General features: G+C 53.6%; 3 protein-coding genes across 3 annotated transcripts in view; 1 reads left to right on the top strand and 2 right to left on the bottom strand.

Annotated features, from left to right (window-relative positions):
- Positions 1-742: 742 nt before the first annotated feature.
- SMNDC1 (survival motor neuron domain containing 1) lies at positions 743-6,962 on the bottom strand. Its single transcript, XM_078599655.1, has 6 exons — positions 6,825-6,962; positions 4,772-4,891; positions 4,063-4,208; positions 3,721-3,888; positions 2,813-2,966; positions 743-1,970 (listed from the first exon to the last, which is right to left on the bottom strand). The coding sequence occupies exons 2-6, from the start codon at positions 4,889-4,891 to the stop codon at positions 1,833-1,835; spliced, it is 726 nt and encodes a 241-aa protein (XP_078455781.1). The 5' UTR covers positions 6,825-6,962; the 3' UTR covers positions 743-1,832.
- A 52-nt stretch (positions 6,963-7,014) lies between these two features.
- LOC144721760 (ribonuclease H2 subunit C-like) lies at positions 7,015-10,764 on the top strand. The gene is made up of 4 exons (XM_078599657.1): positions 7,015-7,571; positions 9,187-9,302; positions 9,922-10,041; positions 10,675-10,764. The coding sequence occupies exons 1-4, from the start codon at positions 7,406-7,408 to the stop codon at positions 10,702-10,704; spliced, it is 432 nt and encodes a 143-aa protein (XP_078455783.1). The 5' UTR covers positions 7,015-7,405; the 3' UTR covers positions 10,705-10,764.
- Positions 10,765-12,526: 1,762 nt separating this feature from the next.
- Positions 12,527-19,379, bottom strand: part of FAM193A (family with sequence similarity 193 member A) — a 47,371-nt gene continuing 40,518 nt past the window's right edge. The window contains exons 15-21 of the mRNA XM_078599651.1: positions 18,977-19,171; positions 18,377-18,782; positions 17,452-17,617; positions 16,844-17,071; positions 15,174-16,557; positions 14,053-14,134; positions 12,527-13,395 (exon numbers count right to left, since the gene is read on the bottom strand). Of these exons, the coding sequence (XP_078455777.1) occupies positions 13,302-13,395; positions 14,053-14,134; positions 15,174-16,557; positions 16,844-17,071; positions 17,452-17,617; positions 18,377-18,782; positions 18,977-19,171 (2,555 nt within the window). The 3' untranslated portion in view covers positions 12,527-13,301. The remainder of the gene's footprint in view (positions 13,396-14,052; positions 14,135-15,173; positions 16,558-16,843; positions 17,072-17,451; positions 17,618-18,376; positions 18,783-18,976; positions 19,172-19,379) is intronic.

The raw sequence follows: 19,379 nt of genomic DNA, 5'->3' as shown, positions 1-19,379 counted from the left end.
TCACGCAGGCAGCAAGAGGGAGGTGGCCATTGACGATTTACACAGAACCCCCTGGGAGAAAGTGCAACCACACAACTCGTGTAAAAAGATATCGTACCGGGTTACATCACCCTCTGATGAACGTACGGAGTACTACAAGCACATGGCTTAATTTCCACCACTGCCCACTCATGTCTGTGCAACATTACCAAAGCACGCAGCCTGCTGCTGTTGCGCGCACGTTAAAGAGCCTGGGACATCGTTCTTAATGTGGCCACCGTCGGCCACAGCAACGTCCACATCAAGTACCCTGACGTTACACGCATATACATTTATAAAATAAGCATTAAGAAAGTACGAGTTTAAACAGCCCCCTTGTAAGGAGACCACAATGGCACTAAGCTGGTTACAGTGGCAATGATTGATATCACAAGCTGAGTAAAACATTTGCTCACTTTAGTACCTTGATAATCCTGACACATTACAAGTGTGGGACCAGGGCTTTGTGTAAACAGAAGAACACATCAATGAGCTCAGGTCTCAAAAACCAAGTGCAGACAGCCCAGAGTGAGCCGTGTGCTGCACCGTTTCCAGACGCACAACACCCACGTCCAGAACACGCACTTGCTTGGTAAAATGAATCCGACGGCAAGGCTGCCACAGACACAATCCTCGTTTCCCAACCTCCATTTAGTTCCTATCGGTATGATGACATCAAGATGAGTGCGAATTCAGAGAACATCAGAGACACCAGTGACACACGTTCATAGGATCAATCCACGTAAGAACATGGATCACTTTTTTTAATCAACGGTAACGGGTGGCTTCATGACAATTCTCACAATGTATGAATTAAATATAAGTATTTAACAAACAGTCAATGTCTGGAGGCAGCACGCATGCGCCTTTGACTTTGGAGATTGTAAAAACTGCACACATGAAAGAGCTGTAAATCCAGCCGTGCGCTGCATGGTAGCGCTGACACCGTGCCACCTATCCAGTTCGAAGGCAGCCAAAAATCAACAATTCATGAGTAGACTTCACGACGGACATCCTGGCAATGTTTATTACCCCAACCATGACAGCTGTCTTCCACCACATGATGTTCCTTCGAGGCTGAGGCATACAAATTAATTCTCGAGTTTGTCAATTGGACTGGAGGCAGGCGGCTCCTTGTGCAGCAGACATGATGAACACCGTGCTTCCTCCGTTACCGGTGTTTTAACAACCATGCGACAATGTTTTGCAAAGAACACTGTCAAAAAAAAACAACGCTTAGGATCTATTAATACTAACAAAAAATGTTTCTACAATAAAGAAAATAATGCCTGTAATAAGCATGACGATTTGAGGATGTACTGTTTAAGAGTGAACAATGTATAAAATGGATATATTACAGAAATTCCGCTGCTTGTACGTTTCACACAGCAAGTGGCTTAAATGCGGAGTGATCGCCCCAGAGCCACGCATCAATGTTATCAGAACCGGTTGTGACATTACACGAACAAGCAGTGTAACAAATAGCTGCCACCTTCGTTAGAAATTGGTACCGAAGGTGTTAGAGCTTCAGTTTGGGATTCCACAACACTGAAAAAAATTACATCAATAACGATTATAGTAGGCCACCGCATCCAACACTCAACACATCCCCCGGGCTTTTTACAGTTACATACAATAACGTAGATGTTTATAAAAAAAAACAGTGCCCCACCCCGCTGGACAGTTCTTTGTAGAGCGCTCTGCCCAAAAGAGCGAGCACAGGCCGTGGGGGGGGGGGGGGGCGCTGCCGCCACTGCTGCTTCCGTCGTCGCCGCCGCCGCTGCCGCCACGACAGCAGGGAGCTCGGCGGCGGCTCACTGGGGCATGTAATGCCGCACGTTGTACTTGGCCGCGTCCTGGAACTGCGTCATGGGCTTGTCGGCGATTCCACAGGTGCCCACACCCACACGGCCGTTCACGCTCTCCGGGGAAGCGAATATGCTCTTCTTCACCTGCAAACACCGCAAAGGGCAGCACGGGGCCGAGCACATGGAGCACAAGCCTGTCAATCGCTATTCATAACCGATGGCTGGGTTCAGCCATTGCATGATCTGGCTGGGTTTCAGGGCCTGAGGATGCTTCATGCAGTTGCAAGTGAAACGTCTTATCTGCTAAATTTAATTGTGAGAAGTGTTCATCTTACCGGTGAGCTGAAACAACAATAACTGGCACGTTAAACATCTGTGCGCAACAATTGAATTTGTCGGTTGGTATATTAATTAAGTGGCCTCATCCAAAAATCAATGATGAATTATCTCATTCACTACTCAAGACTGCCCATTCAACTTTTGTTCTCACAATCGGGTATCGAGTGCTCTATTTTATCTTTCCTGTTTTATATCAATATATAATTTTATTTTATTTGAAATAGAAAACGAAACAAAACTCAGGCGATGTGTGCCAAATCCTGACACAAAAACGAATGAATTTCCCTCATCGCTTCCCTGTTCATACAAAAATACATTTGGCCGAGAAGGTGAATGGTAAAGTTGACAAAGGGAAGAGTCTGGCAGCGAGTAGCACGCGAGCACGTAGTGACGCCTAAATGAAAGGGCGTTTTCGTTCACTCTTAATTGTGGCAATGTGGGGTAAGGCGTGCGCCTCTTTCCACCGTGGCCGCTTCTGTAAATTAAGATGTTTCCCCACTGCACTGCTACATGTAGATAACAGTACAAACGCGATCACGATCAAAATAACACCTTCAAATCTAGCAGGTAAATAACTGTCAACTAATGAATGAAGCAAATGTGAATTATGATTCCAGTTAAAGAGTGCTTGTGATAACAGCACTCACGTGGCCTTTCTTTGTTTTGCAGTAGGCTTTGTTGTTGAAGTCTTGCCATTTGCTCTTCTGTGATTCCCTCTCTGTCTCCATGTCCTTCATCCTTTGCGCTTTTTTGAGGGCTTTCTTCTTCTTGTACTCTCTCTGTTGAGCCAGCAGCTCCTTTCTGCAGCGGACACAGCGCACATAGCCAGCACAGCACTCAGCACCCAACCAGTCCGCTCTTGCAGCAGCACATTCAGCAAGCAGCACGTGGTGAGCATGTTTTTGGTAGCAAGAAGGAAAAGCGTCACTTTAAATTACCAAAGCCAAGTTAGAGTAAATATCAGGAGATGCACATGGACGTTAGTAAGCCAAGCTCTCTCAGAGTTGGAAAGTTTGTTTGATCCTATCATTCCTACAGAACCTCCCTGATGCGACCGAAATGATAACGGAGCCATGAATGAGTCACTAAGTGGGCAATGTACAACACAAAGGTACGCCATGTTTGACTATATCGTTTTGGCAACATTTTCAGTCTTTCCAGCAAGCCATATTCTAATGTCTAACAACACGTGCATACATCTATAAGTGATTTACAACATAACTTAGCCGATGAGTTTAAAATTGATATTTGGAATTACTTCCTAAGGATCATAAGATAAAGCAAAAATATGATAAAAGTCTGTAAAATATCCAACAAAATTCTAAACCACTAAGAACTGATGACAGTAAAGACAAAGTAGCAAATGCAGCTGTAGCATACACATTTACTTGCAGTCGTTCAACACAAGGTCACTTGACAACCACGGGTCACGGCCTCACAGACGCGTCTTCCGGAGTCATCGTTTCTTCTGATCAACCTTTTCATCAACTCGGAGGTTCGCTGCATTTGATCCAAGACCAGGGTGATAACGGTGAGAGGGTGGCAGAGCCCTTACTTTGACTTGGGCTTATTTCCCGTGTCGAGCTCGTGGCTCAGCTGGCGCTCCTGCTCCACCGGTTTCAGCGAGTGCATGGGCACCACCTCCGTGTTGCCGTAGCCCGCAAACGTCACGGCCACCGTGCCGCCATCCACGTTCACCTCCTCGATCTCCGCCTCGTACCACCTTGACGCAGCGCACGCGACGGGCAGCGTCGTTCAGATCAATGTCTCGACCGGTGATCTCATTCTCACTTTCACCACAACTCACATCCAGCATCATGGCAGCGAATGTTATAAAGATATGTGGCACGGAGGTGAATAGCACGGGGGTGAGTGGCACGGTGGCGCGTGTACATACTGTCCGTCCTCGTTCCACGTGGCAAGGCAGTGGTCTCCCACGGCCCAGGAGGGCGCCTGGCTGCGGCCCGGCTCGCGCTCGGCAGCGCTGGCGGAGCTCTCACTCGTCTGTGTCGTCAGCAGGTCCTGCGTGAGGTCGATCACCTCCTGCGGCGCGGGGGAACACGGCAGGGGCCTTGAGGTCCCGCACCAAGAATCACGCAACACAAGCTGTGCCTCGCCGCAAGTCCGAGACGTTCGGCACAATTGCAAGTGTAAACTCTGTCAAGCGATGCTTCAAAAGTGCACGTCACAAAGGGGAAGTGTTGAGAGAGAAACTTTCAAAAGGCCGCCGTAACATCCGTGAACCTCTAGGGAGGGCTTCTCGGAGGGGAAACAAAGGTCCCCCATGTAAACGCCAAAGTGAAATTTAAAAATATCCACCTTAGAGTGGCGGGTTTTAGGTGTCTTTAGTGCTGAAAAATGGAGAATGTAGCGAGTTCATTCCATACGAAGATGGATTTAGACTTCCAATGGGGATTTGCAGTGAAATTGTGGTGTGGGCTGTCGTAATCATTCCACTGATAAAAAGCAGCACAAATCAAACGAGGGTGCTGGAAGCTTGTGTAGAGACGTCTTGTCGCTATGCTCCATGACAATGTGTTTATTGTCACGAGCGCAGAGTTTTTCCTCCCGTGACCCCCACTGTAGAAGGCGGTGTGCAATGTTACCTGCAGATCCTTCTTGAGCTTGAGCAGGTCCTGATTGTTGGGGTCGGCAGTGAGTGCTGCCTCCACCTGCTGAAGCTGCACCTTGTAGTTGCTCAACTGAGTAGGCAGGTCCTCGGCCATCTGCACACAGAGCACGCTCCTCATCATTATGGCGGTTTCTCTCAGCTCGCTTCATAGTGAAAACTCTACAGCACACACAAAAGGGTTGCTCAAGTCTGCTTATTCATACCTGTCCACCCCTTATCAGTTGCCTACCTTATCACAGACCAATTCAGACATTATTGGTCACCCCGTGCCCTTAGAAATCTCAACGGTCATCCTACAAAGTCCCATCACAAGGGAGAAACACAAACACAAATAGACCAGTATTGAAACGGCTGTAAGCCGTATGGACCTGAAAACTAAATTTCTCTGTACAATAATACGGGGCAAACCGTGTGTGTTAGCGTGACCTCGTGCATGCAATACAAAAGGCAACACCACTGCAACCACACGATTACGATAAAGATGTTAAATTACAAACACGCAACTCCTGATCCTATTAAATGTCCCACACACAGGTTTATTACCTTATAATTACTAAATTAGCCTTTCAATATGATGTAACAACAATAATAAAAAATCAATTGAATGAGATATCCCAAATGCCTAATTACATACATTAAAATGTTTAAAACCTATTAAAACATTAACTTATAGCGTTAGAGTACATAAATACAATTCAAAACGTGAATGAAAGATGTTTAAAGACTTGACTAACTTTGCTAAAAGCTTGGCCAGTTATAAATAATCGAGAATGCCAACATATATAGAAAATGAAATTGCATTACCTACAAAATGAGCATCCTGAATAAACACACGAGCCAGCATCCATAACCAATTCATCATTCCTCATCTGTTCATTTGTCCCACAAAAACACCACGGTTTTGTCACTTTTATTTGTAACCCAACGCTCAAAACACCACATTAAGGCACACGTCGTCAAAATAGAAGAGACACAAACCTAAATAACACACACACACAAGTTATAATACAAGTTGTAACACAAGTTGTAATGAAACATTGCCTACTCCTCGAACGCTTCCCTTGAGACCGGCGCTGCATGAGCGCCACACAGAGACGGCGAGCAACACGTGGGGGGAGGCGGCGAAGAGATTCTGCGGTGAAGAGGTTGGGAGGAGGATGGTGAAGAGGTTGGGAGGATGGTGAAGAGGTGAAGAGGTTGAGAGGCTGACAGGTGGATTGTGTGGATGGGTGAGTTGGTAAGCGGGTGAGTAGGCAGTGTCTTGGCTGTGTATGTTGAACTTCTTTCGCACCGTACGTAGCCCAACGTTCGTTAGCGCGCTGCGCTACGAACCCGGCATTAGGACGGTTAACTGAACCAGTCCTGGGCCTCCCCTAGGCCGACTCAGCCTCAAACGAGTACCTGGTACAATGTGTAAACATCGCCATTCGGAAGTCAAAGGCGGCCGGGCGTGGTGTTGGCCACCCACCCCCTCGCGTGCCGTGCCGGCCTTCGTAGGTGCTGCTACTCGCTAACAGCACTTGCCCCTACAGTTTGTGAAGGCTACACGGGGGGTCTTTAGAGTCGGCGAAGGCGAGTGCCGTACAGTAAGAGACCGAGGCCTTCACGCCGTACGCACAACGCGTCGTCAGCGCCACGGGGCCGCACGATCAGCGGGACGCGGGGCAGACGAACCCCAGCGCTGCGCGGAAGGCGCGGAGGTCGGCACAGAGGCGGCGAGGCAGAGAGGAGCCAGACTCGGCGCGAATGTCACTCTCTACGAGTTCTATGGAGCCGGCCGCGCCCCCCCCGCTAGTCTCGATCTCTCGGCCGAGCGCCCCGCGCATTCCGCGGCAGCGCGGTCAAGGCGAGGCCGAGGATGCGCGGCCCAGGACCTCGGGCTCTAAGGCCCAGGTCGCAGGGGTTCGCGCCACTCCGCGCTCCTCACTCCGGGCCCCCCGCCCGCGGCCCCGACTCGCGCCCAGTTCCCCGGCGAGAGCGCAAAGCGACGCGGATCTCGTCCCCGTCTCCTCCGGCGCCATCCTCACCGTGAGCGCGGAGAGACTCCGGGAGAGGCGAGACTTGGCGGCCTGCGGGTGACGTCACGTGCGGGGCCTGGTAACGAGACATGACGTGAAACATGACGTCATACATGACGTCATGTCTGCTACGCCGATGACGTTGCCCGGCTCGTGGGTGCGGGGAGGGGTCGCTCGAGTCACGTGACGCACGCGCGCGCTGCCAACGTTGATTGGCGGTTGGCACCGAGTGGGGAGGGCTGCCGCGTGAGCTCCGCGTGGCGTGAGCGCCGATTGATATTTTGATTGATACATCTTCAACGAGTGTCGCTTCTGAACATACATATATACATCGAAGATATCAACAAATATCACGCCGTAGCAAGTTGTCCACGCCGCGTAATGATGAAGTGAAACCCTCTGAGCTGGCACGGACGCTCCCGAGAACAATGCGGGAGAGCTCCTCTGTGATTGGCTACGAACTCGCGCTCCGCCCCTGGCTTGGCGTCGTTGGCCAATAGCGAGCCGAGGAGCGCGAGCACGTGACGCGCGGGGCTGGCGGGAACGCGGAGCGAGGACCCCTCCAGCGCTCTCGGGGAGTCTAGGGGGCCATGTCCGTGGCGCTGGGCCGCGCCTCGCTGGCGGAGGCGAGACGCGAGGCGCAGAGCGACCCCGCGCGGGGAGCCGTGCACCGCCTGCCGTGCCGCGTGCACCGCACGGGGCCCGCACGCGTCGCCGCCTTCTTCAGCCCGGCCGTGCGCACGGGAGACGGCGGCGGTGAGGGGCCCGGCCACCTCCACGTGTGGAGGGAGACGGGGGGGGGGTGGAACGGGGGAGACGTGGGAGGGGGGGGGAGACGTGGGAGGGGGGGGGGAGACGTGGGAGGGGGGGGGGGAGACGTGGGAGGGGGGGGGGGAGACGTGGGAGGGGGGGGGGAGACGTGGGAGGGGGGGGGGGGAGACGTGGGAGGGGGGGGGGGGGAGACGTGGGAGGGGGGGGGAGACGGGGGGGGGGTGGAACGGGGGAGACGTGGGAGGGGGGGGGGGAGACGTGGGAGGGGGGGGGGAGACGTGGGAGGGGGGGGGGAGACGTGGGAGTGGGGGGGGAGACGTGGGAGGGGGGGGAGACGGGGGGGGTGGAACGGGGGAGACGTGGGAGGGGGGGGGGGGGAGACGTGGGAGGGGGGGGGGGAGACGTGGGAGGGGGGGGGGGAGACGTGGGAGGGGGGGGGGGAGACGTGGGAGGGGGGGGGAGACGTGGGAGGGGGGGGGAGACGTGGGAGGGGGGGGGGAGACGTGGGAGGGGGGGGGGAGACGTGGGAGGGGGGGGGGAGACGTGGGAGGGGGGGGGAGACGTGGGAGGGGGGGGGAGACGTGGGAGGGGGGGGAGACGGACGTGGGAGGGGGGGGAGACGTGGGAGGGGGGGGGGGGAGACGTGGGAGGGGGGGGAGACGTGGGAGGGGGGGGGGAGACGTGGGAGGGGGGGGGAGACGTGGGAGGGGGGGGGGAGACGTGGGAGGGGGGGGGGGAGACGTGGGAGGGGGGGGGGAGACGTGGGAGGGGGGGGGAGACGTGGGAGGGGGGGGGGAGACGTGGGAGGGGGGGGGAGACGTGGGAGGGGGGGGGAGACGTGGGAGGGGGGGGAGACGTGGGAGGGGGGAGGAGACGTGGGAGGGGGGGGGAGGAGACGTGGGAGGGGGGGGAGACGTGGGAGGGGGGGGAGACGTGGGAGGGGGGGGGAGACGTGGGAGGGGGGGGGGAGACGTGGGAGGGGGGGGGAGACGTGGGAGGGGGGGGGAGACGTGGGAGGGGGGGGGGAGACGTGGGAGGGGGGGGGAGACGTGGGAGGGGGGGGGAGACGTGGGAGGGGGGGGGGAGACGTGGGGGGGGGAGACGTGGGAGGGGGGGGAGACGTGGGAGGGGGGGAGACGTGGGAGGGGGGAGGAGACGTGGGAGGGGGGGGGAGGAGACGTGGGAGGGGGGGGGAGACGTGGGAGGGGGGGGGGAGACGTGGGAGGGGGGGAGACGTGGGAGGGGGGGGGGGGGAGACGTGGGAGGGGGGGGAGACGTGGGAGGGGGGGGGGAGACGTGGGAGGGGGGGGGGAGACGTGGGAGGGGGGGAGACGTGGGAGGGGGGGGGAGACGTGGGAGGGGGGGGGGAGACGTGGGAGGGGGGGGGGAGACGTGGGAGGGGGGGGGGGGAGACGTGGGAGGGGGGGGAGACGTGGGAGGGGGGGGGGGAGACGTGGGAGGGGGGGGGGAGACGTGGGAGGGGGGGGGGGAGACGTGGGAGGGGGGAGACGTGGTGGGGGGGGGGACATCTGGCGTGGACGTGCGGTGTAGGACGTCGCTGCTGCTGCTGCTGTCGCTGTGCCACCGCTCTACTCGGCAGAACTCGCGACGTCGTTCCGCGGTCGGGAGCTGAAGGGCCGCGCCGTGCCGCTGCCCCCAGGCTACTCGGGCGTGGTGGTGCGCGAGGAGTCAGCGGGGACCTCATTGCGCCACGAGGTCACCACCACCACCACCACACCGCCGTGCGTTTGGGGCATCCCGCGGCTCTGCCTGGAGGAGGACCCCCATGGGCGGGCACAGCCCGTGCCCTGTGGGGTCGTTGCGGCTGTTCACTCTGTGAGGACGTGGTGCCAGCAAGAGCCATCGCTCCCGTGGCTATCGTCTTGTGGGCACCACGCGTTTAGTGGTTGCAGTCGATAGGAATCTCGGCTCCGTATAGTGAACTGTACGAGACAGATGCTTTGTTGTTGTTGTTGAAGCAGGCAGGATGCGGTTACAGTTGAACGCGTCGGCTTTCGCGGCCAATATCCACAATACAGGCAGGGTTTTTCGGTTAGATCGCGTAAATGTTGTGGATTTGCCCTCCAACACACAAGCGGTGTGCTGTACTAGTGACGACTTGGCATGTTCTGTTGACGTGACAGACCTTATTAATTGGCCGTAGCGGGTTTAACGACTTTTTCGCGATACAGCCCAAAAACAGCTCTTATGAAGTAGAATAATTACACGGTTCGTGTTCCAAGGGGGATTGGCTTGGCTGCACCAGATTTGGTGCCGTGGTGCCACCTTGCGGGGGGGGGGGTTCGTGCCAACGATGGCGCTTCTCGTCTCGCAGGATCGCAGGGCCACGGCGCTGCGAGCCTTCTCGGCCATCTCGCACTGGAACCTGGAGACGGCTCCCTCGGGAGACGACGCGCTGCCAATGGCCCTGGCCTGGCCTGCACTGGCCGATGCGGTAACCGCGCTTCGCTCGCCCTGCGACCCACACAACCACCACTACCACCACGCGGGGATGCTCTCGTGAGACTTGAGCCGAAGCAACTTTGAAATGACACATTGAGAGCAACTTTTGAAATTGGGTACGTTTCAAAGGAACCCTTTGCAGCAAGGGACACGCACACCGGCCCGTGTGTTCTTACACGTCCACATTCCCCCCCCGAGAGGAGTGGATGGGGCCGCGTGTCATGGCCAGCGTGGTCTTTCTCCCCGCGAGGACCACTCGGTGGCCACACCGCTGGAGGGATTTTACAGTGCTCTTGACATTCAGATCCATCGCTGGACATTGCACATCGGCAATATTCCTCAACGCTTTTGTTTCAGTGAGTGAGCAGGAGGGCCACGCGGGGAACGTTCTTCCCATTGGTTCGTGACCTTTGCTGACCTCAACAGTGCTTGTACCCACTGAGGCTCAGCTCGTAGTGGGATATCTGTTGACGGCAGTGTGCCAAGGCCACAGCCTGTGTGTTTCTCAGGATTTACACAAATGCGATGCTGGCTGATGGTGATTGCGATGCTGCTGGTTGTTTCAGCGACCCAAACGGACGCAACGGGAATGTTTAAAATTATTTCCAAATGGTGTCTGTTGCAGATTCATGGATCAGAAGACGAGGACGACTAGCGACGGTGGACATGTGACGGGAGTTGGTGTTTTTATTCAATAAAAGCATTTAACGGAAAAGTCTAAGTCTGTGTCATCTCAGTAGTTTGACAATGCATGTGTGTGATCACTGCCTCCAAGACCAAATTAATATTCGGCAATGTCTTTGAGTAGGGACTGCTTGGAAAACCAATTCGAGTGTCGGCAACAGAGTCCACAGGATTTCTTGCGATGTGCGACCATGCAACAGCAGTTCACACTGCACTGTGCATGGATGGAATGTACGTTTAAATAATAAAGAGTCAAGCCGTGTTCATTCTGCAGGCTGGGACACACGAGTGACATGTCCAAAGGGATGTGCGTAATAGCCCTGATCCAGGTCTGGTATCACACCACCATCAACACGTTCACTCCAGAGTTACATTGCCGATGGCAGGACACGCGGGGCAGAGCAGGGGATGGGTGCTCTGCGAGCCCAAATTCGATTCCCAGCCACGGCCTTCATCCCGGTTTCCCCTTCACCAGCCCGCGTGGACCAGCGTCGTGAATTATAGTCAGGCTACGCTCGTGACTGACGCCTTGCGGGGAGGATATCATCCAGCAGTAGCACTAAAGGGCTCGGAATTAGAATTACTGACGGACGCACAAACCAGACGAGGACAGTCCCCAGGTGCTCACACTAATGTCCGTCTGTACGCGCCGTGTAGAGTTTCACTGAGATGACGTTAACATGACCTTCCCCTGCACCAGGCCCCGACCTCTAGTGTAACCTGGCTATGAGTGACAAATATCGTACTCCGGCTATTAATACACGCGATGCATTAATGATCTCATCCTGGAGTCTGACAAACCAAATTTAGCATGGCTTTAGAAGACAGTCGAGTATGAAATCGGGATATTTTATTGCTAATATAGTATTTGACTTTTGATGCCGTTTTCCTTAAATTTTCATGACATTTTTATTGGCATTTTACCACCCTTTTGTAACTGGGATCTCAGGCTGGGACTGTCGGCGTCATTGTGCCCAAATAAAGATGCATCAAGGCTTATTCAATAAATCCCGACCAATGGTTTGCAGAAGCCCCATTTGCAGATAAGGGAATGTGGGGAGGTCAAGTTTTCATCTTATAAAATTTCAAGTGTGGCAGAACAGAATTGTTGAATTTTCACGTGCCCTCAGCCCATGGGCCGATTTATTTAAATTTGAAAATTGAGGAGCAAGAGTGGAAATGAATGTAAAGGCGAGAGAAAGGGATGCAAGCTCACCATGAGCAGCGACAGCAAATCGTGACGAATGTGGAATCGCATCCAAGCTATCCTGAACTCTAGCAATCTCGTTTGAAGATGTCCATTTCGAAACAATATTGAGCTGGTGCGAGATGCGACTCGGGTTTGTGATCGACACATCCTGTTCTGAACCACGCACACTTCATTAAGTTCTTGAGCTGAGACCTGGTTGTGTGTGGGACTGGAGCGTCAAGAGATTATATCTGGTTGGTCACGGTAAATACGGCTGCTGGATTCAAACTGAGCCTCTGCGATGAGCAGTGAACGCGCTGTCGCCAGGCGCTATCGCCGGGCCCCATCGCGGCCCCGAGTCGGATTGCCGCCCCGTATGTGGAGCCATGCTTTGGCTGGATGGATGGCCACCGTCCACGGAGGCATCTCCACCCGGTGCAGAGCGCATCACCATCCTCCAGACGTCTCGTGAACCAACTCGCCCCTCAACGCGCCGCTGCCTGCACGTCGAATGGTGGGTGGGGGGATATCTCGACTTCGTTTGTGACGATTACGAGTTACCGATTAAGGAATCACTCCAGATGACAAAAACAAAACGCGTCACTCATTATAACTATACTGTATTTCCTTTCAAAAACGAAAGACATTACAATAATTTGTACAATATCTTTAAAAAAAGTATCCAATAACATACTATATGGATCTTTTTAAGGTTTAGTATTTTGTATGCTGCAACCTACTAAATGTTATAACACTACGACAGCTCAAATGATTTACACACGGCTTACACACACGTCCAAGGCCACAGGCAGGCTAGGAGAGCGCCCCCATGAGGACCCTTCAACTTCACTCAAGTAAAAGCAGCCCTAACAAAGCAGCGAATAGAAACATTGAGTTAGTACGATTCACACTTTCAGGCATCGTTTCAAAGAAAGAAGGTGCTCAAGCAATAAGCTATCAAATACGGAGTAACGAGCAAGGCGTTTATTGTCTGCATCCTAGCAACGTTACAGCTTCCAGCGAATGATGTAGGACACACCCTCCCAGAAGGCAACACCCTCCTCCCTCTGGCTCCCTGAAAAAGCACTGACCTAAAACACCTCCTACCCTGCACTGCATAGAGGCCAGCTGTGCATAGAGTTAAAGCAGTTTCAAGAACAGCACAACTTACAGTATGTTTTTTTTTACAGCAGCTGGCAGAGCTCAAGTCAAATCATAACGCAGATCTGCAACGCACCGCAACCCCGGAGACATTTAATGACCCACGCGTGCAGGGAGTGCTGGCTGGTCCACACCCAGTGGGCGGCTGGGCTGGGTGGGGCGGCCCTGCCCAAGCCTGCGCCACCACCATCTCTCCTGCTAACTCCACCCCTCCCTGTTCAGTGAGCAGCAAACCCAGACTTCTTCAAGTTGAAGTTCGACCAGTTGACAGTGAGCTTCTGGCGGTTTTGTCGAGCAGAATCCATGCAGAACCTGCAGCAGAGTTTTATATAAAAAAAAAACACGTCAGCTCTTCCTCCATACGAAAACAAGCAAACAGTAAATTTAGATTTAAAGCTTTCGTGACTGCAGGGATTCATCTTCTTGGTTCTTTCGGTAAAGTCACGTAGAAGGGAAGTAATATTATGTTTTATTTTTATTATTTTATTACTTCCCTTCTACGTGACTTTACCGAAAGAACCAAGAAGAAGCAAACAGTAAGTGATGATTTTTATGTCCAATGAAGAGCAACTTAGATATTTAGTGTGAAGTCAGTTAGCCATTCAATTGCTTTGAGAGTCAACTGCAGATACACTCCCTTCAAATTTCTACTTCAGGAAGTGCAAAGTTAGATGGTCCATATCCCATATTCATGGACGAGATCCAGAAAGCTGATTTGGAAACACGGCACAAAGTGTCACGCGGTGAGATACAGCATTAGTCAATCGACATTTAACTGTCCACCACGTCCCATTGACCCAACGGTAACATTTTCCTATAACTTAACATCTTGCATAAGTACCGATTTTAATCAATGCACTGTTACATGACTTTCCCGTTGTGACAGCAATTTATTAACCCACAAGAACACATGTAAATGGACTCCAGTCTGAGCATAATCAATGATTCCATCTTTACTTAGAACGTTACCTTTTAAATCGCTCCACCTCGCGCTCGGTTTCGTCCAGATCTCCATTATTCAAATCAATGTCTTTTGGAAGAAACACATCATCTGAAAAATATAAACACAGTTATCAGGGTAATTCCTCAACAAGATTCACACGTCTTTTGGAAGAAACACATCATCTGAAAAATATAAACACAGTTAACAGGGTAATTCCTGAACAAGATTCACATGTTAACTTTATTGTTGTAACCTGCTGACCCGCTCCTACCGTACATCGGATTCCTCCAATATAAGGATTCCGATTCTAACTTAAGTGAAGTTGAGGGATGGGGCTACAAATAAGAATCATAATCTAAAACAGGGGACCTCACCCCGAGGCCCACGGATCCCCCAAGAGGACCACGGAAGCTGTAGGGGGTCCTCCCCCACCCCCCCCATGAACGGTCGCACAAAACTGCCAATGCCACCAGCCAGGGTTATTCCTGCGCCAGGGTCAAAACCCCCTCGCCCTCCGCGGTGGCGGCGACTTGACGGGACGCAGGTGGGAGCTCTCGCCGGGGAACGCGGCCACTTCCACATCGACGACTGCACCAAGAGGCTGCCACACGGCCACCCCAATCAGCGCCCCCTGCTCCGGTGGAGCCCCCTCCCCCACGGGCACTTCGTGGGTGGCGCGCAGCGTCGCGTGGGGCATCGTGGCATGGGAAACCACGCACACATCCACACAATCGCGACGACATCTGAACGTTCAACCAATTTAACGTTCGTCTTTTTAACCTATAGTTGTGGAGCACAGGCCCAAAATGCCAAGTGACCCGCAATGAACACCACCATGGAAGGTGTGAAAAAGAAAAGTTAACGCACTTGTTGAATTTAGCAAGCTTATAAGAACTTGGGATAAGGTATTTTGGCGGAGGGAATTCCCGAGTCGGGCAGTAATGAAGGAACAGGATCTCACTTGTTACACTCAACGAATCACCAGCACAAATGCGGTGAAATAATTAACGTGGCCTGACCAAAACATCAATTCACAAATCATAAAATTGAGCACCTTCATCATTAAATGAAACATCAATTGTATAAACGTGGAAGCAGAGTGCCTGTGAGAAACGCTTGAAAGCAGATTCCATGTGGTGCTGCTCACCGATGGAAGGGTTGAGCCTCTCAGACTTCTTTTTCTTGTTCTTCTTGCTCTTGTTCTTGGGCTGAGGGGAGTCTGCTTTGCCATTCATCTCCGGCGAGTGCTGCTCGTCCGCCCCGTGCGTCTGGGGCTCGCAGTGCGGCCCGCGCGGCCCTTCTTGGCCGCTCGCCTTGCAGGGAGCGTGCTGCTCTATCTTGTTGTAAGTCTGCAGGGGTGCGTTTTCCATCTTGCCATTCAGTCCTTGCGCAACGCCCGCCGTGTTGCCGCTGCCGCTCTTCTGCGATCCGTTCTCCGACGTGCCACTTGCTTTGCGCGTGGTCGATTCAAGTTTTTCATTGGTCTGCAATGAAGCGAGTGCAAACTTCTCATTGTGGGGGGAGCCAGTCACTTTGCCATTCTGTTGACAGACTAGGGGCTCTGTTGTTCCCTTGCTGCGCTGCACCTCCGCTGCCCCCTTTGATTTGGCATGGAGCTCCGAGGCCTTGCCCTTGGGCTGCAGAGCGTCCGGCATGGAGTAGCTCGCGTGCTGACACGCGCTCTTCGCGACGGGGCATTCAACTGCTCTTCCCTTCGGCTGCGGCGTGTCAGCAGTCGGCTTGCCTCTTAGTGGAGCGAGTTCAGACCTTTTGACTTTGGGATGATCAGGCACTGCAGGCGGAGAAACCTGCTGCTCCCGATGGTGAACGTCGTGCTTCTGTAATGTACAAGATGGTTCTCCTACCAATGTAGAATCGGATATCTTTGTGCAGTTCATTTCCCTTTGAAGTCTTCTGTGGTCAGATGCCAGACTATGTTTGTTTACGATTTCTTGTTTGGACTCCACTGCATTCTGCTTGTGCTGCCGCTTTCCCAACTCTGCAGGTTTTTGATCGTGAGTACCACGTGCTCTCTCCTCGTGCGCGAACGTGCATCTTTTGACGGATTCTAAAAAAGTCTGAGGCTCCGCATCTGAAGTCTTTATCACCGACGCGCCGCTGCTGTTCTTCTCATAGCTAGGGGCCAGCAATGGGTCTGCCTTTCTAATTGCTGTAGTTGACCGTGCATCTTTGGACTCGGACAAGTCACCGGTGGCCGCCGAATGAGTAAATTTCGTAGCCTGAGCTGTGTGCATGTTGCTAACCGTGCTAGCCAGGGTGCAGTTCTGAAGCAGCGAGTCCGCTTGAACGCCGGGCGGCCTGGCGGGCCTCTCCGTGCTGAAGTGTGAGGGAGGCCTGCTCGTGCCGGGGAGCCTGGCGGGCTCCGGCTGTCCCGCGCTGAGCTTGCTCTCCGTGCGCTGGAGTGTGCTTCTTGTCTGCTGGGCATCCTCCTCCACCACAGCCTCCTGCTGCAGCTGCTCCTGATCCCCACGCTCCTTCAGCTCCGTCTCTTGCTTGGCTCGTTCTTCCATCTACAAGACACGCACAAGGCAACATACGACACGCTCAGTACAGACTCGTGCGATATAAACGGCATTCATGAGCTGGATGGATCGACGCATCGCAAGGCCGCAAGAGATGGCGACGGCCTACGGAGGGGGCCTTCATCCAGCGGTGGACAGATCATGGCCGACGATCACCACCGTCTGGCAGCTCATTTCCTTTGGCACACGGGTATTATCGGAATGTATTCCCAGACGACAGGAACAGCACGTGGGTGGCTGTGAAAGCGAGCGGTAGGGGAGGGGGCGGGCCTGCCTTGCGCTGCTTGTGGCGGGCGCGCTTAGCAGCACGCGCCGTGTTCCCGGGCTTGGGCTCGCTGCTGTTGATGAAGCTCAGCAGCTCCTCCACCTTGCGCGTGTCGGCCTCCTTCTTGGGGGGCGGGGGGGGCTCCCGGCGGGGCGGGTCTTCCTTGCGCTTGGTGAGGCGAAGGCGAAGCTTCTCCCGCATCTCCGCGTAGTTCTTGCTGGTCGGGGCGACCGGGGGCTGCAAACGGCGAAAGGGGTTCAGCGCGAGATGCTCACAGACAGAAATGGTGCTCATTGTGCCGACAGCGGTATGTGTTTTTAGGAAGCTGAAGACATCTATTCACTTTCTTGATATGAAAATAAGTATTTTTATAAAGGCACAACTTAGAAACAATTGCGTGCTATTGTATTGCACTGGCAAAGCAAGATCCATCCGTGGCAATGTGGCGGTTCAAGATCTAATTTGCTAACTTGTACGAATTCCTGCTCACGGGGGAACCTGTCCCCTGCCTCTGCCGGGAAAATGAACAACAAACGATGTTTATTTAAACATGAAAGTTCCAACTCAAGACGTGCAGAGAGGGAAATTTAACGTGTCGTCTACTCGAGTGTCCTCACCCCTCCGTGGCCAAAGAACTCGCAGTAGCAGCAGTCGCAGTACTTCCCATCCCGCTGGGAAGTGGAGGTAGAGGTGCTGGAGCTTTCATCGGAGCAGCTGTCTTCATCCTGGGACTCCTCGGTGCCGTACGTGTTCCCATCCGAGCAGCCAACGCAGTTTCCCTCGCTGAAACACGCGCCGCAGACACGGCAGACGAAGCATGCGTCCCCGTGTCCATGTGTCCGGGGATGCGGTGTCACGTGACTCAGCTAGCTTCTCGGAACTTTGTCTAAGTTTTAGAATGCTTCCGTTATGTGCTATTAAACGTACCGAAGTTTTTAAAGTTGAGTATATTATGAGGAATATGTTGCCAACATTTTAACTAAGCAGTGCAAACTGCTGTACGATTAAAATTTGAAATAAACAAAAATTTCGGCGGCCGGCTTATTCTAACTCCTGCGTAGGGCCACTCAGCGCTTCATGCCTCGTCCATCGCCCCCCCACCGATGTCCTCTTCTTCCCCCCCCCCCCCAATGTGTATAGATACTACCGACTCTATTGTTTGTACGGTGTTTTGGCATATATGCCTTGAAAATACTTTTCTTTTTTTTGAGAGGGTCGGGGAGTGGAACTTTTTTTTGGGGGGAGAGTCGACAATTTTAAACTTGCGCGATCAACTTTTACCCCCACATTTTGGGGGGTCCACTTTCTATAACTTTTGGATTCAGGCCTTCTGAACGGCTATTATAATTGAATCGATAGACAAACGTACAGACAGTTCATAGATAGCTTGCGCTCATGGCGGTTTCACTTACACGTGCCATTGGTCAAAGGCGTGATTATGCACTGTAGGTAGGCGGTCGTGGTGAGTGACAAGGTGGCCGTGGTGAGGGAAGGCGGCCGTGGTGAGAGAGAAGGCGCATCCGCAAGGGTCTGGCCACTGACCTGCACGCGTTGGCGACGCTGTGCAGCGCCTCCACGTGCCCCCCGGGGGCCTTCCCCGAAGGGCATGCCCCCCCCAGGTGATGGCTCACAAAGCCGGGGGCCGCGGGCGCCTGCTTGGGGAACGCCGGCGAAGCTGCCGTCTTGGGGAAGGGTGCAGGCGAGACGGACTTGGGAAAGCCGCTGGAGGGAGGGGGCGGCTTGGCGAAGGGAGAGGCCGAGAGAGACTTGGACTGTCCCGCTGGCGCCACGGGAGACGGTGGCTTCGAGCACGGTGCTGCTTTCGCTGCGCAGGACGTGGGGGTGGTCTGCGGGTGACCCAAGTGCGTCGCTGGGGGGTTACTTGACGGAGGGCCTTGCTGGAAAGGGGATGAGCTGGAGATACCAACAGGGCTGCTTCTGACAGAGCCTGAAAAAGAAGAATATGTTTCTGCTGTCACACTATAAATTCTTGTAAAAGCATTGACAGCAAGAATAATGAACTCAAGATGAAAAGTTAAGTCACAGATGGAAAAGCATTCACGTCCATTTTTACTATCCAGATACTTTGTTGTTATAAAATTTTGCTGCAGCAATGGGAGATGCATTTAAAGCTGCCCTTACCTTTATGGGGATGTCCATTGGGCTGCTGCAGGGGGGCTGGTTTGGCTGGGAGAATTGTATGGTGAGCATTGCTCGAGTAGGATGCCAGGTCGAGGTGCTGCTGCTGCTGGCCTTGTGCGTGTGACGGTTGTGTGCCGTGTGTAAAGGGGTTGTTATTCTTCTCACTGGGCGCCTTGCAGTCGGTCGCAGCATGCCCTGCAAACACAAGCCAGCCCCCGTTAGCCACTCCAGTCAGCGTGCCCATGATCCGAGGAGCTATTTCGTGGTCTCCCGCCAGTGGTAGAAATTCCACATTATTATGACGAGGACCAGTCTCCCATACAGCACAGCCCCCACGCTGACTGTATTGGCACCAGGGGCTGAGTAGACCCCAGCCAGATTGGCGTGAAGGAAACTGCGATTG

The sequence above is a fragment of the Lampetra planeri genome, chromosome 12 (assembly GCF_965212315.1).
Source record: "Lampetra planeri chromosome 12, kcLamPlan1.2.h2, whole genome shotgun sequence".
Taxonomy (NCBI): domain Eukaryota; kingdom Metazoa; phylum Chordata; class Hyperoartia; order Petromyzontiformes; family Petromyzontidae; genus Lampetra; species Lampetra planeri.
Note: the sequence above shows the minus strand (reverse complement) of the source record. Positions and strands in the feature narration are given on the sequence as shown.

Bases quoted from the DNA above. Each gene is read 5' to 3' on its own strand.
- SMNDC1 (XM_078599655.1), bottom strand. From the start codon at position 4,891: ATGGCCGAGGACCTGCCTACTCAGTTGAGCAACTACAAGGTGCAGCTT. The intron at 4,209-4,771 runs GTAACATTGCAC...CCCGCGCCGCAG, and splicing joins AGCTCAAGAAGGATCTGCAG to GAGGTGATCGACCTCACGCA. The intron at 3,889-4,062 runs GTATGTACACGC...CGCTGCGTCAAG, and splicing joins ACGTGGAACGAGGACGGACA to GTGGTACGAGGCGGAGATCG.
- LOC144721760 (XM_078599657.1), top strand. From the start codon at position 7,406: ATGTCCGTGGCGCTGGGCCGCGCCTCGCTGGCGGAGGCGAGACGCGAG. The intron at 7,572-9,186 runs GTGAGGGGCCCG...TCTACTCGGCAG, and splicing joins GCGCACGGGAGACGGCGGCG to AACTCGCGACGTCGTTCCGC. The intron at 10,042-10,674 runs GTAACCGCGCTT...TGTCTGTTGCAG, and splicing joins GGCCTGCACTGGCCGATGCG to ATTCATGGATCAGAAGACGA.